This window comes from Bubalus kerabau, chromosome 11 (assembly GCF_029407905.1).
Source record: "Bubalus kerabau isolate K-KA32 ecotype Philippines breed swamp buffalo chromosome 11, PCC_UOA_SB_1v2, whole genome shotgun sequence".
NCBI classification, from domain to species: domain Eukaryota; kingdom Metazoa; phylum Chordata; class Mammalia; order Artiodactyla; family Bovidae; genus Bubalus; species Bubalus kerabau.
Genome location: NC_073634.1, coordinates 13,074,852 through 13,098,688, shown reverse-complemented (window position 1 = coordinate 13,098,688; position 23,837 = coordinate 13,074,852). Strand labels below are relative to the sequence as shown.

At 50.2% G+C, this 23,837-nt stretch overlaps 3 protein-coding genes across 4 annotated transcripts; 1 reads left to right on the top strand and 2 right to left on the bottom strand.

Annotated features, from left to right (window-relative positions):
• Nucleotides 1-251: 251 nt before the first annotated feature.
• Nucleotides 252-3,426, bottom strand: AUP1 (AUP1 lipid droplet regulating VLDL assembly factor). Of its 2 annotated transcripts, XM_055539554.1 has the most exons (12): nucleotides 3,123-3,419; nucleotides 2,905-3,042; nucleotides 2,675-2,825; nucleotides 2,291-2,475; nucleotides 1,963-2,035; nucleotides 1,798-1,871; nucleotides 1,504-1,570; nucleotides 1,306-1,408; nucleotides 1,056-1,175; nucleotides 824-939; nucleotides 521-639; nucleotides 252-426 (listed from the first exon to the last, which is right to left on the bottom strand). In XM_055539554.1, exons 1-12 carry the CDS (start codon nucleotides 3,170-3,172, stop codon nucleotides 390-392), a joined length of 1,233 nt encoding a protein of 410 aa, XP_055395529.1. In that variant the 5' UTR covers nucleotides 3,173-3,419; the 3' UTR covers nucleotides 252-389. The 2 variants fall into 2 exon arrangements, with proteins under 2 accessions (XP_055395529.1, XP_055395530.1); XM_055539555.1 differs by lacking the exon at nucleotides 252-426 and having other exon boundaries at nucleotides 565-701; nucleotides 3,123-3,426.
• Nucleotides 3,427-3,470: 44 nt separating this feature from the next.
• On the top strand, nucleotides 3,471-6,630 carry HTRA2 (HtrA serine peptidase 2). Its single transcript, XM_055539553.1, has 8 exons — nucleotides 3,471-4,050; nucleotides 4,171-4,375; nucleotides 4,465-4,659; nucleotides 4,903-4,935; nucleotides 5,159-5,264; nucleotides 5,400-5,469; nucleotides 6,075-6,170; nucleotides 6,272-6,630. The coding sequence occupies exons 1-8, from the start codon at nucleotides 3,545-3,547 to the stop codon at nucleotides 6,435-6,437; spliced, it is 1,377 nt and encodes a 458-aa protein (XP_055395528.1). The 5' UTR covers nucleotides 3,471-3,544; the 3' UTR covers nucleotides 6,438-6,630.
• Nucleotides 6,631-6,763: 133 nt separating this feature from the next.
• Nucleotides 6,764-22,961, bottom strand: LOXL3 (lysyl oxidase like 3). Its single transcript, XM_055539552.1, has 13 exons — nucleotides 22,540-22,961; nucleotides 20,703-20,866; nucleotides 19,853-20,067; nucleotides 9,827-10,043; nucleotides 9,413-9,593; nucleotides 9,126-9,280; nucleotides 8,712-8,879; nucleotides 8,415-8,577; nucleotides 7,967-8,210; nucleotides 7,756-7,871; nucleotides 7,540-7,676; nucleotides 7,321-7,432; nucleotides 6,764-7,138 (listed from the first exon to the last, which is right to left on the bottom strand). Exons 1-13 carry the CDS (start codon nucleotides 22,919-22,921, stop codon nucleotides 7,065-7,067), a joined length of 2,328 nt encoding a protein of 775 aa, XP_055395527.1. The 5' UTR covers nucleotides 22,922-22,961; the 3' UTR covers nucleotides 6,764-7,064.
• Between the last annotated feature and the right edge of the window lie 876 nt (nucleotides 22,962-23,837).

The following is a 23,837-nucleotide window of genomic DNA, read 5'->3' as shown; positions in this document are numbered from 1 at the left end:
ACTTGTAGTTCTACAGCTGTTTCCTCATCCGCCTGGGCTGAATTCTGAGGCCAGGGTCCAGTTGCTGCTGGGCATTCAGCTTAGTTATACTTCCTTAATATCACTCATCTCTTGACATGAGGTGAGTGCAGACAGTTCCATTCTGACCAACCCTCCACAAACCCACAAGGAGGCCCTCATTCCTGATCCCACAACCAAGGGAAAAGGAACCTGCTACAAGGCTTTTGAGACCCAAAGAGGCAACAGAGACCTTGAGTGAAAACCCTGAATTTAATGTGACACTGGGGGGAGCCCATTCCTCCCTTTAGCACCCACCCATCCGGCCTGTTGTGAGTCGGGTGAGGGCTGCCCCCAGTCTCCGTCCTGCGGCTCTGGGTGCCATCCTGTACTCAATCAGCCTCCTGGGCCTGCCTCTCTGTGAATCGCCTGTGGGACACAAGAAGACATTGTATGGGCTTTGCTATATTATTCCCTTTCTCCAACTTGCCCTTCCCTACCAGTTGTCCTCTAAGCGTCTCACCTTCTCGCGTATTCATACAGCGCCTGCTTTCGCTCCTGTAGACTCTCCTGCCGGGCCCAGGAGGACTTGGCAAATGTTAGGGCTGTGGGCTGAGGGGTTGCCGGGCCAGAGCTGGGGAACTGAGGTGATCACAATGTCAGAGGGCTTGCGAAGTCATCATCATTAAACACGCATCGAATGCCTACTTTGCAAGAGAGGTACTGTGCTAGGGTCTCGGGATCAAAAACAGACGTCAGGACAGGGAATATGCAGACTGCCCCATCCCACCTCAAGTCCTGGACCTGCTCATTTTCTGGGTCTCACCTTGGGAGTGGAGGCTGTGGCAAGGGACTGGGTCCCCTCGGTGATGTCTTCAGGCATGAAAGCTACGGCTCCCTCAAGCAGATTAGTGATGGTCAAGTCTACACAGCCAGTCCTGGCTGCGGAGAAGGGAGGAGTGGACAGCACAGTCTATTTCTCTGCTCACCTTCTCCCTTCACCACCCACTTTCCCTCTCTATGCCTGTCTCCTTGGGTAAAGCTACTCTTTCTCATACCTAGGTCTCTCTGGATGACGCCCAGTGGAACATGGGGTAAAACCTCCTTCACTCTCTGAGCCAGAGTTGCCAGATGCACATCAGGAGAAGGGCCAGGGGAGTGAGGGAAAGAAGACTGGGCTGCAAAAAAGAAATCCAAAATATGGTGAGTGGAAAACTCGAGGAGAGAGGCTGATTAGTACAGGCATAGGGAGGAAGTCAGAACAGGCTGCAAAAGAGTTGAAAAGCTTTATGTCCAGAGACCACACACCTGACTGAGGGCGCAACCTGGGGTGTCTCTGTCGCTTCATGTGCTCTGCTTTGTCTGCTGGAGTGAGTCGTGTCCCTGTCTGGCCCAATTCTTTGGCCACCAGCTAGGGAAAATTGGAGGATTGGAAGTTTCTCAAGTGTTCCTCTCCTTCCCCCTAAAGAAAGAACCCACTTCCACCCTGCCCATGTCCCCTACCACCTGTTGTACACGGAGGGCAAACTCTTCACTTCCCTCCCCCAGCTGTCGATGAACAGGACGGAGCCACCTGCAAAAAATCATCCAGGTCCACGTTGGGGTCACCCACTCTCCACTCTGATGCCTCTTTTCTTGGAACAGTGGTGGTGACAGTAGGGAGGTAATAAATACTTTATATTGCCTCTGTGGTAGGACCTTGACATTAAAACATCTGCCAATGGACAGGGCAGAGACCGCTACTTCCTTGACCTTGAGATGAGTTTCTCCCAGCCACCAAAAAGTGAGGACAGTTAATACCTTACTTGATACACCGTGAAAGGGACGAAAAGTGACCACAGCAGTTCTGAGACCCAGGATGCATCTGACACCGTCTGAGGGGAGGGCATGAGTGAGGTCTAAACCAGGGCCAGGAGTAGGAAACTTCCCCTCCAAACCCAGAGTTTCCCTGTGGGACACACTCACCACGGAGACAAGGGGTCTCTGGACTCGCAGGGTAAGAGGCTGTACCACATCCTGGATAGAAAATGGCCAGGAACTAGAAGAGTGAAGAAAGTAAGATGGGATTCTAGCCAATCCAGTCAGTAGCTCATACCTGACTTAAAACAGATACTGTCACACTGTACAAATAGAAATGTGGGAAATAAACACGGATTCAAGGGAAAGAACAAAAAGTGGGCAAAAAGTAAATAAACTAGGAAAGTAGGGGGCAGGGCTGAAGAAGGCTGTGAAAACCCAAGGGCCCCCAAGCCTGATCACCTACAGTTGGAGACAGATACCTGTGCTCACCCACCTGAAGCGCAGGAGCCCCTCCCGGCCATTGGTGGCCTCTTCCTCGGGGAATAGCAGCAGAGGGGTAGGGGGAAGCCTTGTTGAAGCACAGAATCTCTTGAGTGACTCCACCAACTCGCCCTGACCATCCATCTCCATAAAGCCCCGAGACCAGCACACAAAGCTTGGGGGACTATTGAGTAGAGGCTGGGAATCGGAAGGAGAGAAAGCAAGAAGAAAAGAATGCTGTGAAGTGAGAAAAATTGACATATGGGTAGAAAAGCGAGGTCGGGGTAAGGGTCAGTATCTTGTGGTCCCCAAGGAAAAGCCGAACACGGAGAGGGGCGCCTTGAGCTGGGCCCCAGGGAGCCACTCCGTGGCACTCTCGGCTTCCTCCCTAACTCACGGTGCTACAGCTGGTGAGCAGGTTGACTATGTTGTGGTCGAAAGGTGTCACGTGGTTGGAAATGAGGACCCTGACACGGTGATCCCGGAGTCCAGAGTCCTCCTGCCGGGCCACGAGCCCCAGCACTGCACACATGGTCCGCACCACGAACCTGCGAACGCAGGCAGTGGTGACTACCTGGCCTCGGGCCAGGCCCAGCCCCGACCCTCCCCGAGCGCCCAGGTCGGAACCTGCGAAAAACACTGTCTGGTAGCGCGCAGCTGACCAGGAAGACGTGGATCCCAAGAAAGAGGCGCAGGACCAGGAGGCAGAACCCGACTGGAGCGTAGAGTAGTAGCGCGAGGAGCAGGAAGCCGTCACCCGGGAGCCTGGGGGCGAGAGGCGGGGTGATCGGGCGCCGAAGGCCAAGTGGACACGGAAGTCGGTCTCTTCCCATCGGGGCTCTTACCGGTGCGAATCAAAGAGCCGCTCCGGCCCCGGAGACGAGGGAGGTTCCATTGCCGCTGCTTTAGGGTTGTCTGGCCGATGCCGCCATCTTTGCGCCCCGCCGCAGGGGCTCTTGGGAAGGCGGAGTCTTCGGGCATCCGCCCAGGGTGCCGGGACCTGAAATTCTGAGGCGCCCTGGAAGGGCTAGCGGTCCCATCATGCCTCGCGGACCCGTGGGCCACCTCATAACTCGCGTCCCGCGGGGACCACAATTCCCGGCATTCGAGGGGCGGGGGCGGAGTTGGCCTCCCGGAATCCTGGGTCCCAGCGTGCACTTCTGGAGACTTCAGGTACCGGCGTCCTCAGCGTCCAGCCGTCCTCCCGGTCGCGTCTAGGGCGCCGCCTCTGCGCTGGGCGGGCGAGGAAGCCGCCGAGGCGGAGCTGATGGCTGCACTGAGGGCGGGGCGGGGTGCTGGCTGGAGCCTCAGGGGATGGCGGGCTTTGTGGGGGGGTCGCTGGGGAAAGGGACCCCTGTTGACCCCTGACCTCCGGGCCCTGCTGACGTCAGGAACTCCTGACCCTCGGACCCGAGTGACTTATGGGACCCCCAGTTTCAGGGCCCGGTTGTCTGTGGGGGTCCCTGAACCACGGACATGCCTGAGGTCCCGGACTTCGGATCTCCGAGCACGGCTGATCGCTGGGACCCCAGATCCCCGGACCCCTGAAGACTCAGGGACTCCTGGAACCCGTCCGCGCGTGTGGCTAGCGGTGGCGCTGGGCGCTGGAGGGGCAGTACTGTTGTTGTTTTGGGGCGGGGGCCGGGGTCCCCCGGCTGTGCTCGCCTCGGTCCTTGGATCGCCGCCCACCTCTCCCCGGAGCCAGTACAACTTCATCGCGGACGTGGTGGAGAAGACGGCCCCTGCCGTGGTTTATATCGAGATCTTGGGCCGGTAACGGTGGGGGTAAACACTAAGGCACCGAAGCCGTGGGCTAGAGGGCGGGCAAGAAGGACGGGTCCGAGCCTCCTCACATCCGTACTCCCCCTCGCCCCCCCCCCCCCCTTTTTCCAGGCACCCTTTTTCGGGCCGTGAAGTCCCTATCTCGAATGGCTCAGGATTCGTGGTGGCTGCCGATGGACTCATCGTTACCAATGCCCACGTGGTGGCTGATCGGCGCCGAGTCCGTGTAAGGCTGCCTAGCGGCGACACGTATGAGGCCGTGGTCACAGCTGTGGATCCTGTGGCAGACATCGCCACGCTGAGGATTCAGACCAAGGTGGGGGTCGGGGCAGGCCATAGCTGCTTGGGGCTGTGAATTTGTTCACATCTCCAGATGACAGGTCTCTTGTACCCATTCTCCTTTAGGAGCCTCTCCCTACGCTGCCCCTGGGACGCTCAGCTGATGTTCGGCAAGGGGAGTTTGTTGTTGCTATGGGAAGTCCCTTTGCACTGCAGAACACAATCACCTCCGGCATTGTCAGCTCTGCTCAGCGTCCAGCCAAAGATCTGGGCCTTCCCCAAACCAATGTGGAGTATATCCAGACTGATGCAGCTATTGATGTGCGTCCTGATATGAGAGAAATGAGAGACTAGGTTGGGGGAGGGGGTAGGGGGTGTGTGGTACAGGCACCAATGGTGATAGATGGTGGATGAGCCTATATTACCGGGATTGGGTCGCAAAAAATGTGGCCACTCCTTCATGGGCTGGGAAAGGAGAGGATTTGGAGAAAGTGTCTACATCCTGATTGTGTCCCGAGGCATAGAGTCCCTGGATCTCTCCCATATTTTCTCCTTGTCCTGCAGTTTGGAAACTCTGGAGGTCCCCTGGTCAACCTGGTGAGTGTGACATCCTTTCCAAGAATCCCTATCCCAGGTCAGTATGGGAAGGGGTGGGTTTTCCCTAATTCACTGATGTTTGGTCAAGTTTCTGAGCAGTTTCTTGTTGGCTGTCTCCCAGAATCCAACTAGATCTCCCTAAAACTCCCTGCCACTCTTGCTCAGGTACCCCCATCTCCTATTATTTGTTTGGGCTAGAGAATAGTGGGCTGTGTCCCAACAGGATGGGGAGGTGATTGGGGTGAATACCATGAAGGTCACATCTGGAATCTCCTTTGCCATCCCTTCTGATCGCCTTCGAGAGTTTCTGCATCGTGGAGAAAAGAAGAGTAAGCCTGGCTTGCGGGGAAAGGGGTTTCTTTAAGTGGCAGGGGTGGGGAGGGTTTGCTGGAGAGGGGTCTATTGGGAGGAGGAGGGGGAGTAAGGATATACCTGGGTGGGGCTCATTTGTCCTTCTAACACAGATTCCTGGTTTGGAATCAGTGGGTCCCAGCGCCGCTACATTGGGGTGATGATGCTGACCTTGACCCCCAGGTATGAGCTTTAGGGGTAGTGACACGAAGGGCCATCAGTGTAACCAGTGGTGGGTGCCTGGCAGTTCTCTTGAGCTTCGTTCTTAGTTCTGTTTTTATCTAAGATGACTTGCCTCATTCTTGGAGCTATCAGAAGAGCTGTTCTCTCTCATTATCTTGATTTTCTCACCTCACTCTGTTTTGCATACCTCCCATCCTGTTATTGCTTGGATTTACAATACCCAACCTTCTAGACTTGGCTTCCCTATGAGTATTTTCTGTTCCTGCCAACTTGATTTCCTAATCCCGTATTTTTATGTTGTTCTTATTTTATGTAGTTAAATATCAGATTGATCCTTCTAGGTTAAGCTAAAGTTATAGCACTTCCTAAAGTTATAGCTTCTTTTAGGATTCTAGAATGTCATTAGTGCTATTGATTTAACCCTGTGTGTCACTTGGAATTCCACTTCCTAACTGCTAGAAGGCAGAAAGTGAATTGTTTTTGTATCAAGAGGATCTAGTGCATGCCCTGTTCACCCGCCTGTCAGCATGCTGATGAAAGATTTGAGGCGAACCCCAAATGGGGAGAGTGCCCTGTGATTAACAGAGTGATCTGTGTCCTTTCAGCATCCTTGCTGAACTACAGCTTCGAGAACCAAGCTTTCCTGATGTTCAGCATGGTGTGCTCATCCATAAAGTCATCCTGGACTCCCCTGCTCACCGGTGAGGGAGAGGCTGCATTAGGAGGTGGAGATGGGTGGGATGTATGTGCCCTTGAACTGGGCCATCTAGTCCCTCCTTTATCTCTCTATCTTTTGCCATAGGGCTGGTCTACGACCTGGTGATGTGATCTTGGCCATTGGGGAGCAGCTGGTACAAAATGCTGAAGATGTTTATGAAGCTGTTCGAACCCAATCCCAACTGGCAGTGCGGATCCGGCGAGGACAGGAAACTCTGACCTTATATGTGACCCCTGAAGTCACGGAATGAATGAACCAGCCAGAGGAGGAGGCTCCTGTTTGGACTACAACCTTGGTTTCATGGCTTGGGCTCTGAGGGCACCTGGACAGAGGATTAACTGAACCAGTTGGGGGCAGGTCCCTCTAACTACCAGCACCAGTTCCTTGGCTCTGAAGAATCACAAAAACACTTTTTATATAAAATAAAATTATACCTAACAACATGTCATACTGAAAAATGAGGGGAAGGGTGGAACACTGCTCTTTCCCCCCACAAAAAGGCTAGAGGTAAAGCTTTGTCTTCCAGAACTGAGGGGAGATGCTGGAGTTAAACCGTTCTGACCTCCCTATTCAAGAAAACGAGCCGCTGTTGTCTGGTGTCCTGGGCAGTCAGTCAGGTGCGCCTCTCTCTGGCGTGCTTGGCTTTGTGCTGGGCCTGGGAGCAGAATGCCCCGTGCCTGGCCGCAGACCAGGACAGCTGGCCTAAGAAAGAGGGCAGTGATTTCTGCTTGATGGTTCCATATCCGCAGTGCACAGCGGACGAGTGCTGTGGGCCTGCCGACATCAGAGACTCCTTGGTAAGCTCCTGAGGTAATGGCAGCCTCAGACCCCTGCCGTTAGGGGCCAGTGGTGGTCTGCAGAGGAAGGTGGTGGCACCTTAGATGATCTGGTTACTGGTTTGGCCAGGGTAGCGTTCAAACCTCCTGTTGGCCTCTTCACTGAAGGCATCCCCTGCAAGGTGAACAGGTGGTTTGGGTAGGAAAACAGACCCATTATGGGGAAGGGTGGGTGGAAGTGGAGAGACTGGGAGATCCAGAAGTGGGTGGGGAGACTCAGAAACAACCTAGGGAGATGCGAATGAAGGCCTTTGCCTCCCAGCCCCAGGCCTTCTGGCTTCTCTTCCCACCAAATACCGATGTGACAGTTGTGCACCCAGATGCGATGGCCATCATATTTGCAGTTACATTTCATGGCGTTGTTGGTGAAGTCACTCTCTGCTACTTCAAAATTGGGGTTGATGACCACCTGTGAGTAGGAGAAAGCCAACAAATGAGCTGCATTCCTCAAATCCAAAGGTGTCTTTAATAAACACTCTTCCCACTCAACAACTGGAAATCTCAGAGCCCCGGCACCTGCAGAATGTAGTTTCCTGGTTTCACATCTGTGATGTCAATCCATTGACAGTCGATGTCATGCCGGTAGAGATCCCAGCAACCCACAGTGATGCCCTGCTCTCCAAAGTTGGCACACTCATACCTCTTGGAGACATCTGAGGAGATGAGCATATGTCATGCGAGGCAAGGCTGTGGAGATGAGGACAGTGCAGTCTATTGTAGGCCCCAACTCACCCTCCTGACATTCGGTGTCTTCTAGACAGAAACTAGCTTTGTGGCCCTCAGCCACCTTGGTGCCATTGGGGGTCAGGATATCATAGTGAGTGAAGATGTCCATACTGTGATAATGCCTGTGGGGACAAGGGGATCCCTGTTTCTTTCCGTGCCCTCAGCAGGCTCACCTCTTCCCCAGTGGTCTTGCCCTTCTACTACTTGACCCTCTCACCCATGACATTCATGCCACACCCAGGAGTGGCGCCCAGCCTTGGGCCTGAAGTCAGCACGTCCCAGGTTGTGGATCTGGGAGGAGAATCTGAGCAGACGCCGGTGGCCGTAAGGCCAGTTGGCTGAGCGGGCCGAGCTGGCCAGGCAGTTCTCTTCAGCAGCACAATACAACATGTGCAGAGGCCGGTCCTCGATGTAAGCGGTCTCCTGCACCAGTGCTGAGTGCAACAGCAGATCTGATGCGGCTGCACCGAGGAAGGGAGGAGAGTTAGACGTCACTGGTGAGGGGCAGGGACAGGTGGGAGTGCTTCCATCCCCCTCCCCCAGAAAACTGGGGTGAGACTGGCTTTCCACAGGGAAGGTGTGCCTCTCCAGATTGCAGCTCTTCCTGAAAAGAGGTGACCCAGAGCCTCCCTTCCCTGGCTTGCATCACCCTACACTTCACTCACTTTCAGAACAAATGACTCCAGCAGTAAAATGGCTTCCTGTCCTCTTGCAGGTGACATGGGTGCCATGGTGAGCACACTGGTCCAGGGACAGCTCAGTCCCTGTGCAGCGCACTCCACTCATCACCACCTCTGTTACATTTCCTGAATCCCAGTACCAGGTCTCCTGGGGACATACAGAGGTGTTTTTGTGAGGCCACCATCCAGCCTCCCCAGCCAAGGGACTCATTTTGGCAGACCTGTGTCCCAGACACAACCTTTGGAGGCAATAGCCTTGGTTCCCTTCTCCTTCCCACTCACCTGCAGGCCGTGGTTGGCATAGCCCAGTCCAAGCTGCCTGCAGGCAACCATGGCCTCCAGTGTTCCCCAGTCATCTCCACAGATGAGGCCCCAGCGAAAGGACCCAGGTCCCCCTATTTGCACTTCGACTCGCCCTTCATGTCGGCTGCGGCCCCCACTGAGTCGGATCTGTAGTGATGCAATGGAAGTGCTGTGGAAGCTTTTGGGGTGGAGTAGTGGGAGTCCACAGTGGGCCCGTGGCTGAATGGTGATTCAGAAGCACTTACAGGGCTAGCAAGTGGTGGCATCTAGGGGGAGCTGCAGGATGATAGGGGCCTGGGGCAGTGGGCAGTAGGGCCATCAGACTGCATCACGACCAGGCAGGACTGGATAGGACATGAGACTCCTGAACCAAGGTGGGAAAGAGTGACTGACCTTGGTCTCTACTCCAGTGTAGGGCAGGTTGCATCGGACGCCAGCATCTTGGCTATGGGAGCAGTCTTCAGCTGTGATGTTCTTGTGGGGGCACTTCCAGAGAGAGAGTTCCTGTCCAGAGCATCTAACTTCACTTAAGTGGATGGCACCCATGCCTAAGGTCAGAAGTCAGAGGTCGGGAGGTTCTAACTTTACTGTCTGCCCAGGGGTCTCCTTCCTAAGGAATGTACCCTTCCAGGAGTATGTACCTCCTACCTCCCTCTCCCTCCAACCTGTGCCCTCCTCACCCTGCCCCATGCGGGCACCGCTCAGAGCCTCTCGAGCACTCCCGAAGCCTAGCTCCCGACACACCACGCTGGCTGCTTGCAGGTCCCACTTGCGATCACAGACCGTGCCCCACGTGCCAGCCTTCAGGACTTCTACCCGGCCCTCTCCTGGGTGGGTGCCGCCCTTTAGACGCACTCGGGCCTGTACAGGAGAGAGACGTGCGCAGCAGTGAATGGGAACATCAGCACAGAGACAGTAGACCTGGGAGATCAATGAGATTCTGGTGGGAGGGAGCAGGTGGTCTCAGGTCTGTGGCCCAACCCCTGGAAGGTTCCTCTCTGTCCTCAAAGGTCAGAACTATGCTTAATCAAGGGATGGCCAGGCTATGGGGTTCTTCACCTGGGCGGTGGGGAAGGTCATAGTGTTTCACACACCTCCCCCTGAAGCTTCGACTGTTGCTTCTTCTGGCCACTGGATGCTGCGTAGAGAGGGCTTGGCACACAGCTCACTACCGCAGGGGCCCCCCCCGGGCACCTGGTGGTGTCATTGGCTCGATAGAACTCCAAAGAGCAGAGGGAGAGGTGGGCCTCCGTGCCCACGCACGCCACCCCATGCAGACCAAAGGAGTGTTGCTGCCGCTGGGCCAGCAGCCTGGGGGGACAGGAGTGGGAGCAGTAGGGTGAAACAGTGCTCCTGCCTCTTTGCCTGCAGCCCTCCTCCCGCTCCATGCCTTCACCATCCCCCAACCTTTCATGACCGCCTTAGTTCTTCTTCTTCTCTTCTCTGCAAAAACACAGAGACAAAGGAGACAACGGTAATGGGGAGTTTCCAGGCTGAAAGAGCCCAAACAGGGGGGTCCTTGGGTATGTTCTGCAACAGAAGAACTCTGTGGGAAGGAAGGCTAGTTTTGACTTGCCTGACAGATACCTTGTTCTGTGTGGTTTCAGGGAGCTGGCCCCAGTGGAGGCTGAAGCTGCTGTGCAAAGAGATTAGGAAGCCAGGACTAACCATCTGGAAGAGATAGGCAGGAGGGAGTAGCTAACAGGAAGCCTGAATGGCCAGAGTAAGCAGATCTTTCTATTACGCTGCGACTGAAAGAACTAAATGAGTCAGGATGCAAAGAAGTGAGTAAGTCTTGGGTCTACATGGCTTCTTAGAGGCCAGAGGGGCTTCCAGGCCAGAGGATGATGGGCAGTTACAGGAAGAACAGACCAGAAGGTGGAACACAGGAAAGACTGGAGCTGGTATATATAGGAATGAAGATGTACAAATGCAAGACAAAGAGAGACCACATGATCAGAGAAGGAGAGTGAATATGAACAACAGAAGGGTAAGGATAACCCCAGACCTAAAGCTGAACTGTATGAGTCTTTAATGAGGTAGTCCATGCTTCCGTAGTTTAAATGTAACAGAAAGAATGTTCCATAGCCACCTGAGCAGGAAAATGGGACTAAATTAGAGACATTAAAACTGAAACACAGCAGAGAGATGCTGGAGAGAATGAGGGGACTTGCTTATCAACACCAATGGAAGGGAATGTTGCAGTGAGCCATGAAATAAGAGAAGTGCTTTCTTCCCAGAACAGCCTGTTTGAACTCAGAGAGGGAAGGAACCGATGAGGCCTTGTGTTGGTGGGGTGGGCCTGTGAGGGTGGTCTGGTGGCGAATTACTACAGTAATGCGCTCTATTACTTGATGTCAGAGGAGAATATGATGATTTGAAGCCACTGGCTAGGAAGACACAGAGAGAGGGATAAGTTATAGACAAATCAGACAAAGGAAGCCTGGAAACTTTACAGAATACCTTTGGAAGCTCAAGATAAGTGGACTCTGAAGCTCAAAGAGACTTAGTATTCTTTCAAAGTCCTGTCTGGCTGAAAATGAAAGTGAAAGAGGTCCTCACTTTAATGTGGGGGTCAGGCAAGGCCAGAGTATGGCCATGTTGTGCAAGACAACTCTAAGCTGGAAGGGCACTATGGGAACACCCCCCAATTCCAAGGCCTGTTGAAGGCACCAGAGGGAGGAGCTGGGGAGTGGGGGGGGTTGCCTGGGACCCCTGAGTGATCCTGGAATGCTGTGAAAAGAGGAGGAGACAATAGAAAGGGCCGACTTCTCCACCCCTCACCCACTGCTGAAGGAGCTCTCCAGGGGACTTTTCATGCGCGAACTGCCTTCAGAAGCCAAGTGAGACGCAGTCATTGGGATTGGAAGCTTTTTGTTCCCTGGGGTTCTGAAGGAGCCCAGGAGGAAAATGATGGAACTGGGAGCCTAACTGTGTTAACTGGGCCAGAGGGCCAGGACTGCCATCTGACTCCTGCCCTGGGAAAGGTTCCACAGGGGATCCTGAGTCTCACTTCCAGCCCAGTAGCACTTATTCCATTTAACAATTAATCAAATAAAGGTAGGATGGGAACACTGATCCCTTAGGGAAACTTAACTTCTTGGGTAAGAGGCAAGCATGGCATCTGAAGGACAAGAGTGCCAGAGTATCTCCTAAAATCTGCTGGGGAAAGATAAATAAGCATGTGGAACAAGAGGAGTCAATGGGTGAACTTCTATGGAGATTTTTCAAAAATCCTGTGACGAGCATAATTCCTCAGACAAAAAACATAAGGGCCAACCCCCCCCCCCAAAAAAAACAACCCAACAACAACAACAAAAAACCCAAACAAAAGGGCCGATCTTACTTTACATTGTGGTGAATCACCTGGAAGGTGGCTTGTAACAGTTGCTGCTGCTCCTCCACCTCCTTGTGGAGGCGTCTCTTGGACCCCTTCCTAACCACAGCCTGATGCCCCCGACTCATTGCTTGGCACTCCCTCTCCTCTCCACCCAGCCTAAACTTTATTTACCTCTTAATTGGCCCCCTGCCCATTTGGGTTTTGGGTTTGGCTTTAAGCTTGGTGACTGGTCTGAAAAAAGGAGAAAGAAGTTAGTGGCAGTAGTGGTCAGGTGCATTACCCGGGAAAGGCAAAGGATTCTTTCTTTTTTCTGTCTCTAGGAAGGACCCTTCATGCAGAGCATGGGAAGGGGCAAAGCAGGCAGTCAGATTTTCCACATACACTGCTGAATACCACTTAACTGTATTTTTGGAATACATGGTGCTCTCTGGATTCAGCAACAGTGATGAGAAATCTGGTGATGTCAGTCCAGGTGGAGGGGAGAGGAGATGAGAGGAATGGTGGAGGGAGGAGAGAGTGTGGGGATGTAGGTGAATGAAGGGAGGTTAGGAGTTGTGGGGGGAGGAAGCATGCAGGTGGCTGAGGCTGGAGTCCAAGCTATTTGGGGGCAGTATAAAGATACGGAGGTCTCTCCTTAGTCATTCCTGTGTTATTTCCTCCTTGTGTTTCCTAAATCAAAACTTACCCACCCGCATGCCTGCCTCCCCCCCTCCTCCCTCCTGGAATGGCCATTTTCCAGCCATATCCCTAATTCATCAGCTTGGGTTCTGGGATGGACATGGATAGGCTGCCTTCCATCCATCCACCTCCTGGGGCCACAGGGATGAGCAGGAGGTCCCGGGGCTCTTGCCCCATTACCTTCCAAGGGGCTGGGAGCGTCGGGCCGAGGCTTTGGCCGCTCGCTTCCTCAACTTTCTGTGAGGATAAGACAACAGCAGAGTCAGGAACAGTCTAGAACCAAGTGGGAAAGGTTGGTGGAACAGGGACCAGGGGCAAGATTTCTGTTTTAGCAGTTAGAGGTCTCCTGGTGGCAGGATCTTATAACATTAGATGCCCCCAAGGCTCTACCCTTCACAGCTGTTTGGCCTCAGAAGCACATGAACTAGACAGGTGAGTTGCAGCGAAGGACGTGGACTCAGGGTGGATAGAGACTCTGTACCAGGACCCACAGAAGTCAGGCTAAGGCAGATGGGGAACAGGATTCTTGGACTGATATCAGGGCTGCTCTAAACCTGGGGGAGGGCTGGGGGGACAGGTTAAAATGGAAGGGTGTTAGGATTGCCAGACTGACCAGGCAAGGAGAGAGAACTGGCCTGGTCACACCTGGGGAGGCTGACTGTATTTTTTTTCTGGATGCGCTCTGGCTTCTGGCATATGCAGGCCTGAGGCCAGTGAACGAGGACCAAGGAACAAGGCTGGACAGCAAGGGACATTGACTGGGTCTGACTGGGTAGCATGAAGCCAGGATGCTTAGGATGACAGCATCCTTCCTGTCTAAACTAAATCCCACATGCTTTAGTCATTCACAAACAGCTCATCTCCCAAACTTACTTCTAGGGAATTAAGGTCTAAAACCTTATTTCTTCTTAGTTGACCTAAATATTTGACCTATTTTACTCTTCAAGAGGTTACCTTAAGTCTGATGAATGGAAACTAGGTTTGTTTCTCCTCTCATTCTCCCTTTGATTTCAAAGACTTCCATTTTGCCCACTCTTTGTCCTGTCCAACTATATATAGATGAATGCAGGTCTTGTCTGTCTTTACAAAATTTATGGAATTCCCCATTATCCTCTTAGTTATCCTGTCTTTGAACATGTTCCTGTTCTGCTGCTTCTCTTGAGTTATATTTGGATGTGGTATATTACGTGCAGATGTGCTAGGATTTTAATATATAGATTTAAACAGGGCTGAATCTGCTTGGTATTTCCTACCTTGGCTTCTTCCTGAGGATGATCTTTGCCAAAACATCCAATACGTCCAACATTCCTAGCAAAGAGTCTACAATAACTCTTGGGTCCCTTTCCTGAGACACCGCTAAGAGTTTAGAACCTTTCATCAGATAAGTATAGTGAAAAATGTCTTCTCCAAATGTCTTTTTCTCAAACATGTCTGAAATGAAATGTATCTGGCACTTTATTTCACCAGTAACCAAGAGAAATCATGTAACAGTACTCAGAAAAATGTAGTATTATCTAGAAATTTAGAAGTACTTCTCTAGTTATTTAAGAACTTTATAAGGTCTTTATAATTATATGGTATATATAATTATTAATATATATCAGGCAAATACAGGTTACATTGAGGCCCTGGCACTTATTTAGGACAGTGCTGATATCTGTCTGTCTTTTCTAAAGCCACCACCCCTAAATGTTCCTGAATTCCTTCCCCTAGGATCCTTTCTCTCTCAATTGAGATGTTGCACATAACCTTCCCTCAACTGAATCCTTTTAAACATATTCAAATCTCTCTCTCTCTCTCTCTCACACACACACACACTCCAGCCCACATTTCTTCTTAGTAGAAAAACTTTTCAGAGTGTCTACACTCATCATCTTTCCCACTCACTCCTTACTCCAGTCCTTTCTGTCTTTCCCCACCCATCACTCTGTGATAATAATCTAGATTTTTTTTTGTCTCACATACCACTGACTCTTGGTAGCATCTGACACTGCTGTTCTCTCTCCCTCCTTAGCTGTCACAACACCATTAGCTTTATTTGAGTCCTAATTCTGGATGCTCTTTCTTGGTCTTCTTTGCAGGCTCCTCCTCTATATAGTTATTTACATTTTTGGAGCTTTAAGGCCTTCTTCTCACTTCACATCCTCTCTTTATATGTTCTCATTTACATCTAACCTTGTATATCCCATTGCCTTCTCGATGTTCCTACTTAGATATCTCAAAATTATCTAAAATTTAATGTGGGTCCAATTGTTTTAGCAAAATCTATGCCAGAAACTTAGGAATCAACCTTGACATCTCTCTCTTCTTCGGCTCCCAAAGTCAATCCGTAACCAAGTCCTGCCAGTGTTCCTTCCTGAATGACTCTCTAATCCATTTGCTCTTGCTCTTCTCTAAACCATTCTCAAAGTGCAGTCAAAGTGATGTCTGGGAGCCACAAACACGATCACGTTCTCTCACAGCCCTCCTCATTAAAAAACTTCCATCACTTTCCATTACTTTTATCATAAAGATTCAAATCATTACCATAGCCTACAAGGTCTTCTATGATCTGGTGCCAAATCAACTCTCTCATCACCTCTGTATTCTCAGCACCTTGCGCAGTGCTTGGCAAACAGTGGGAGTTCAGTAAATATCTGTCAGTGAATATATCTGAATATGAACAAAAATATCTGAAATGAACTAGAAGAGTGCCTTCTTAAATAGCGCTTAAGCTCTTAGAACCTCAATTTCTTTGCCTGCAAAAAGGCATTAAATGGCTCAGTTATCTGTATATTCTTTTCCTCTTCTAAAATTCTACAACTTTCACATGTTCTAGGATAGAAGTACCAAATCAAAGTTGAAATATGATACATCACATTATGATTTTCTTATTCTCTAAATCTTACTAACTTCCTCTAAAAGCTACCAGATGCATCTTCTTTCTCCAAGGAAGGCAGAGTTGTTTACAACTATCCTGCCTAGCCTTTATAATTGCATTATCTATGAGGAGTCTCCCTCTGTCTGACTTGACCTGTGAAGGAATATCTACATCAAATTCTCATCACAGAATATCCCAGGACCACTGTAATCTCTTTCCCTGCTAAGAATGAACTCTGTACTTAATATATATCTCCTTTTCCAGCCTTCATATTCCAGACAGTAAGAGATTCCAATATGTAGACATATATTCCTGATTTCTGAAGTTTTCTTGAGTTTGTGAATACTTAGGGACAATTCCTGGGCCTCAAAATTCCCAGGGATGGCCCATGTCTAAAGCTAGCTCATATTAACTTGAAGCCCAGAGATGCCGGGCACCATCCTTCTCTTGAGCAGTTTCAGAATCATTTTAGTTATCTCTTCTTTTATTTTCTGTGTTCTATCAGTCATCCTACATCTATTCATTCCTCTCTCTTTGTTGTCATCCTCCTAATCAGCTTCATTTTTATAACTCCTAATTAATCTTACTGCATCTAGAACCTCCTCTTTCAATTCACTACTATCAGACAAACTTTAAAAAACACTGGCCTTATTTTTATCACTGTCCCATACAAGTATTTTTATTTTTTAATTTTTCATAGGATAAAGGTAAAACTCTCCAATCTGGCATTAAAAGTGTTCCATTTCCTAGCCTTACTTTATCCATTCAGATTTTTCTTCCACTATTTCTCAGTACACATCTTCTCTCTCGCTTCCCTGGTGGCTCAGCAGTGCAGAAGACATGGGTTCAGTCTCTGGGTTGGGAAGATCCCCTGGAGAAGGAAATGGCAACCCACTCCAATATTCTTGGCTGGGAAATCCCATGGACAGAGGAGCCCTACAGGCTACAGTCCACGGGGTCACAAAAGAGTTGGAGATGACTTAGTGGCTAAACAACAATCTTCTAGTCAACTGTCTTTCAAAAGTTCCTATTCATTTTCATCTCTGTTGGGGTCAACAATGACATCCAAGTTACTAAATCGTATTCATTTCTCAGTCCTCATGTTTTTGGAAGCATCAGCAGTAGTGACGCAGTTGATCCCTCTTGCTCTTCCTTGAAGCACTTTACTTGGCTTCCAGGCCTCCACACTTACCTGGTTTTCTTTCTGCCTCACCTCCCTGTTTGCATTTTGCCTTATCTTCCTGACCTCATAATGTTTAAACTCCCTAGGGTTCAGCCCCTGCACCTCCTTTTCTCTATTTGCACTCCCTCCCTTGGTGATGTTGTCCAGTTTCAGGGCTTTAATTCAACTGAATTCTAGAGTCATATACCCAATAGCCTCACCATTTCAGTGTCTAAAGCACCTCAAATTTAATTGGTCTAAAAACAGGTTCCTAATATACAATCTCCACTCTCCCATTCCCACACAAAACATGCCCCACTCACTGTTTTCTTTATCAAATGAGGCCAACTTCATATGTAGCTCAGGCCAAAAACCTTGGAATGATCCCTAATTCCTCTCATTCTCTCATACCACAATGAACCCATCAGCAAATCCTGTTGGCTTTATCTTCAACACAGAATTTGATCACTTCTTCACCACTTTCACTGGTCACATCACCTCTCACTTTGTTTAGTTGGCTTTCAGGAGACAATAACCGCCTAACTAGTCTCCCTGCCTCCTTGACTCTACACATTCCTTACAGTCTATTCTTAACAAAACAGCCCAAATAATACTCAAAAAGTGGAAGACAGATGTCACACCTCTGCTCAAAACCTCATCTCACACAGTAAAAATTAAAGTCTGTCAAATGGCCTTACATGATCTGGCTCCTCATTCTTTCCTTATCTCCTCCTAAATTACATCTCCTGTCATCTTCTGCCTTGTTCCCTTAGCTCCAGCCTCAGTGGCCTCCTGGAGTATGACAAGAATTCCCCCTAACCCCTCATTCTGATATCTTCTCATTTATGATGCCTCTTCCTGGAGATGCTCATCAAGATTTTTGCATAGATTGTGCCCTATAAATATTTTCTCAAATGATGCCTCCTCTGACTTATTTTAAAACTGCAATTCCAGTGCCACTTCCTAACATTTTCCCTGCTTTATTTTTACCTATTACACTCTTTGCCATACTTACATTTTGTAATTTTACTTTTTTCCTGATTCTTCCCTAGTTCACGAGATCAAGGATTTTGTTTTTTTTGTTGTTGTTGTTGTTTATTGTTGAATTCCTAAGTGTCTGCAACAGTCCCTGGCACACAATAGGCACTCAATAAATGTTTATTCTCTATGCCTTTGTTCATGCTACCCTCTTCATCTGAAATGCCTGCTATTTAAGTCACACTAATCTTTCAGAATCGGGCGTTTGGATTTGGGAAGGTAAAGAACAAGCACAGGGAAATATAGGCTCAAGGTAGATAACAGCAGAGGAGCACAGCACATAGATGTTTTAAACTGTATATGAGTCGCTATACCAGAGAAAGTATTATTCCTTGGGGCCTAAAGAACTTTCAAATGTGTCTCAGAGCCAAGGCAAAAAAAATTTCAGCAAGTACAGAAAAGACTGGAGGCTGGATAGTGTACTGACTTTCAAAAAGGAGGCAAAGGACTCCCCAATTTACAGATAATTTATGTTCTAGAATAGTCATTAAGTAGAAAGTTTGTGAGCACTGAGGAGAAAATATGGTGATCCTTAGAAATCTAAAAGGATTTCAGTAAAAGTCAGCTCAATCAAACCACCATGACTTCCTTTAAGATTCCTAAAATTGCAGAATGGCTGTGAACATAGTGTATGTGGATTTTAGCAAAAGACTAATAAAGTCTCCTATAATCTCATTACAGATAAGATGATGAAATGTTGGCTGTATCAATGTAGTGTTCAGTTTGTCCCAACTGTTGAAAAAACATCTCACAACTAATGATTAAAGGTTTGATGTAAATCTGGAGGATTCATAAGAGGAGTTAGCCTTTGGTTCTAAAGATTTCAACACATAACAGTCACTTTGATGAAGTCAGGAGGCATAGCTATCATATCTATTGAACAGAGGGGGCAGGGAGGGATGACAAGTGCAAAATAATGCCAAGATTCAAGATAATCTCATGGGATCATTATGGTTTTTAAATGATGTATCAAACATGAGATCCTGTATCAAACATTTCATAGGGTAAACTCAACAGATTTAGGTTCAAATAGGCAGCTCTATCAGTATCAAGGAGGAGGGAAGACCTAATTTAGGTGATTACAAGGTTAATATGAGCAGTGGGATGCTGCCTTAACGGAAAGGCAGTGCAAAATCTAGATGTTTTCATTAAAAAGAGCTGTTATGCTGTACCCTGCCCCGAACAGCCCCACATCTGAAGTAGCCTGCCCAGTAGAAGGTCACCCAGATGTTAAGAGCTCTTCCCGCAAAACTGGTCTAAGGAAGAGCTGAAGAAGATAATCATTTAAATAACAAAGAGATTTCCAAATTTCTTAAAACGGCCAAATTAGATGCTCCAGGGAAGCGAGACGCAGTAGGCAAAGAGCCGGTCCCCAGTGTGATACATTCCCCAGAAGCCGGCGCGTACACCAGGGCTCCAGTGCAGGTGGAGAGGGCCGGCCTCCAGGGCTGAAGGGTATTCTGGAAAACTAGTTTAGCAGTCCTGAGTGCTCTCGCGCTCGCAGACGCCTAGTGGGCCGCCGGGACCCAGGGAAGGGCCCCAGCCTCCTCCGGCGCCCTCCGGCCTTCAGGGATTGGCGGCCAGGATGGGACCGCCGCCCCGCGGGCGCCCCGGGCCGGTCTCCGTCAGACTCACGGCGTTAGGCCCCGCCCGGGTACTGCCTCGGCTGGGCGTGGTCGCTACCCCCACCCACCGACTCGGACCCGCGGGCTCCCGGGCCGCTGGGCGTGGCCCCGCGAGGCCCAGCTCTGGCCCCGGGGCGCGGAGACGCCACCTGCCGACCGCCGGCCCCGACGCCACCGCCGCCTCTCGCCCCGCCCCGGCTCTGGCCACTGGGGCCAGAGCTTCGCTGGTCCCCGCAGCAAATCCGCCTCGGGGGCCGCTTCATGGTCCAAGATTTCTCAACTCTCTAGTTTCACCGAGGCCTCCAGATTTCCCCCGGCTCCCCAGGTGAACCAACCCCTTCGGAGGTCCCTCAACACCGCTCCTTGACAAGCAACCCTCAACTCCAGACTGCTGCACCAGCGCCCACGTCGCTTCACCTGTAGAAGGCCACGTTGACCCGCTTTTCGCTCGGGAAGCCCAGCATCCCGCAGATCACGTGGCTGTTGTGCGCACTCCAGCCTTTGTCACACACTTGCGACCAGCCATCCGGAAGCCTGACTTCGACCAGTCCCTCAGTCACGGGCAGGGGCCGTCTGCCCCTTCCAACGGCTGGCCGAAGTCGCACCTCCTCCACTTGCAGGTGATGCTCTACCTGGGGAGGGGGCCACAACCAGAGGAAAGGCATCCCAGTGGCACCTTACACACGTCTGGCCACTCTAAAGAAACCCCGATTGAGTGTACTTGCTGTGAACCCAGTGGCGAGATGGGGCTGAGAGGCAGGCCTGCGCTCCGTGAGGTACTGACTGTGGTGCAGCCACTCGAGTGTGAGGACTTGCTGGGCTCTGAGAAATGACTAAGGGTCCCGAAGAAGCTGGGGAAGGAGCATCTGACTCTGCTTGGAGCCTGCGGGAACACTTACGGAGGAAGTGGCACTGAAGAAGTAAGAGAAAGTAAGAGTGAAAGGTTCCCTCAGGAATATCTGAGCTGAGAGAGCACAGGTGCCCTGGGGACCAGGGATGAAGTTGGAGAGGTTCATGCCAGGCTTAGTAACTTGAATGCTAATGCTAAAATAAACCTGGACTATGCAGTGTCTCAGAGCTCTATCATTTTGCCCACTCCTCCAGTCTCCCACTGACCTCAATTATCCCATTGGGCACATGGGATCCCCTACATTCTAGTATCGCCACATATAACCACCCCACAGCCCTTTCTATCTTGCCGTCTTGGGTGGTGTGTGTGTGTGTGTGTGTGTGTGTGTGTCTGTGTGTGTGTTTATGAACTACAGACCTCAATGACATTGGAATCTGAGAAGCCAGGGAGGCGCTCGTCCTTGCAGATGACCCCAGCATCCTCATCGTGGGTACAGTCACTGTTCCCCCAACCCCGGGAGGCACATTCAGTCACACTCCGCTCAGTCCCACTGCAGCTCAGGTTGTCCAGCCAGATGCGGCCTGTGTGGGAGGGGAGATAAGGGGATAGAGAGGCTTGGAGAGGTAGCATGGGGATGTTGGTGAGAGCATGGAAGCCTCACACCTGATAAGATAATGGGTAGGGAAGGGACAGGGGACCCTGGAAAGGAATAGGAAAGGGAGCATAGGATTGATGGACGGTTGATAGTGTTCTGGGGATACCCAAGAATTTGGTAGGGTGAATAAAAAACCCAAGAGGCAACACTGAAGTTCTGATCAGTCCTTACTCATTCAACGATAGCTGCCTAGTGTGTGTGACGCACTCTGCCAAGGTATGTGCATATGTGGTCATTCTTAGAACAGAGCTGCCAGAAGATATTATCACCATTTTGTATAAAGAAATTGAAGTTCAGGGAAGTGAAGTAACTTGCCTAGGACCATACAGCCAATGCATGAGGGCTTAGGGATTTGAGCCATTTGTGAGACTTGGAAATGTAAGATCCTTTCACCTCAGCCTTACATTCTCCCATGTGACTGCTCTGTGCTGCCATGTTGCCCCGTGTTCTTCTCTTGACCTGGGCCAAACTGAAATGAGTATCACTGACTTTCTCTCAGAACTGGTGGCCCCTCAAAGGGCCATGTGCAGGGAACCCTCATGCATATCCGGACAGGACTTACCCAGCTTCTGCTGGGATACCTATCTCTTGCCCCATTAGGCTATTGGAACTATCACAAACTATTGAGATTCTTTTATTACTTTCCTCCACTCCAGGTCTGATTCAGTCCTTTGATGCCACCCAGAAAAATCCTTCAGTCAAATGACTGTCTTCAAGTTTGAATTCAACCATCATGTAATTATTATCCAAAGCTTTTTCATTTCATATCAAATATCCCTGCTTTCTTCAGCTATTCCTCCTTGAAACATGGCTTCCAATCTTTTACATCTGGTAGCTCTCCTCTGAAAGTACTTCCATTTCCAGGAACCTAAGTTCCCTATTCAGGGATTAAACCTGTGGCCTCGGGAGTGAAAGTGCAAAGTCCTAACTACTAGACCACCAGGAAATGCCCAGTGCTTCCATTTTCTACTGTCTGTTTGAAAATGTGGCATCTAAAGTGATGCTTTATTCCAGATGTGGTCTAACCAGTGGGAATTGGGGGTTAACTGCAGATTGCACCAGTTCTACCAATTCCACTGTGAGTATATACAATGCAAGTGCCCCCAGGTCTCAGAATTGCTCCTAAACCCCTACTAACCACATCCTAAAGTTTATACTTGTCTTTGGATGCCCAGCTTGTCAGTTTCAGCTCTAAATTATAATCTAATCTTGTTGGCTGCAGTATCTGTGATCACTTCTGTCTTTGGGACATCCAGACATCATTTACCTGCTCTCAGCTTCCCATGAAACCAGCTGTACTTTAATCATACAGGGCTCATCTGTGTCAGGGCTCTCTTTGCATGTGGCTTTGTAGAATCATACTTTTGCAGAAGAAAGTAACTTATAGATCATCTAGTCATTTTGCACATGGGGGCATCTGAGGCTCAGAGAAGGCACTGATCAGCCTAAGTTCATGCAGCTGTATGTTGGTTGGTTTCTCCTCCATGGGGGTACTTGACACTGGCTGTTCTTGGTGTTCTGTGTCCCGGTGGCTGTTCCCTCCCCTACATTTAGGCTGTACTTTGGCAATACCTAGGCTGTGCCTTAAGCATTGCTCACCTGTTCCAGGGCCATATTTGGCACTGTGGGTCCAGCCTGTGGCCTCTGTGAAGCCCAGCTCCCGGCATAGGACATGAGCAGCCTGCAGTGTGAAGTCATCATCGCAGATGGTGCCCCATTCACCAGCCCGCTGTATCTCCACACGGCCCTCGGATGGCTTCCTGGGGAAACCAGCCAGCCGAAACCGCAGCCCCTGGCTCCCGGCCCTCTTCTCAGGTGCCGTGGATGGGGTTGGAGATCCCAGGCACGAACTGCACAGCAGGCACAGCAGCAGCCCCCACAGGCTCCACTGCCAAACTCTGACAGGTCGCATGGCAGGGAAGGCCTGGGTGCCCCAGAGAGAGAAGCTGAAATTGAGAAGCCCAGGTCTGAGAGAGGTCATGAGAGGAAAAGAGACACCGGTTAAGACCAGAGACAGAGAGCCAGTGTGACAGAAAGGGAGGGACCCAGGGGTTCAGAGAGACAGAAAGAAATACATACTAGGTAAGAAGAGAAATACAGAGTAACAGAGGCACAGACTGAGACACCCAGATTGGGGAGGGGGGAGGGGGGAGAGAGAGAGAGAGAGAGAAGGCTCTCCCTCTCTTCTGTAAAGAATAAACCTTCACTATTAGTTGTTATGTCTCATAATGTCCTTTCCCTAGTTCTGCTATCATCACCTCTATATCCTGATTCACAGGTCAAGGACACCCAGTGATCAAAAGACAGAGATTAGAGACAGAGATCAGAGGCCCATCAAGATAAATAGGTTGAGACTGAGCAAGAGACACAGAGAGGGAGACCCAGACAGACAGGATGTGAGAGGAAGGGAAACTGTGGGAATAAAAGGGGACCAAACAGACAGCGGAGAGAGAGAGTGTGTTGAAAATGGACAGAAGGGGATCAGGAGAGAATCTGGCACACAGAATTGGGGAGCAACTGAGAAAGGCAGGCAATGAGTAAGGAGGAGTTCAGTTCAGTTCAGTTGCTCAGTCTTTGCGATCCCACAGACTGCAGCACGCCAGGCTTCCCTATCCATCACCAACTCCCAGAGCTTACTGAAACTCAGTATAATTGCCTTGAGAACCCCACGAACCTCATGAAAAGGCAAAGAGGAGGAGAGGGACTGACAAAAGCCAAGGAGCAGAGGCAGGAGGGACCCAGATGATCCTGTTCAGCCAGTCAGAGAGGACAGATAGTTACTGATTGTGGAAAGAGGCAGGCAAGATGGGGCTTAGGGCACCCTCAGATCTCAGGTCCCCTAAATGGCAGCCAAGCTGAGAGTCCTTTCTGGGCAGATTCCAGGTAGAAAAGGCAGA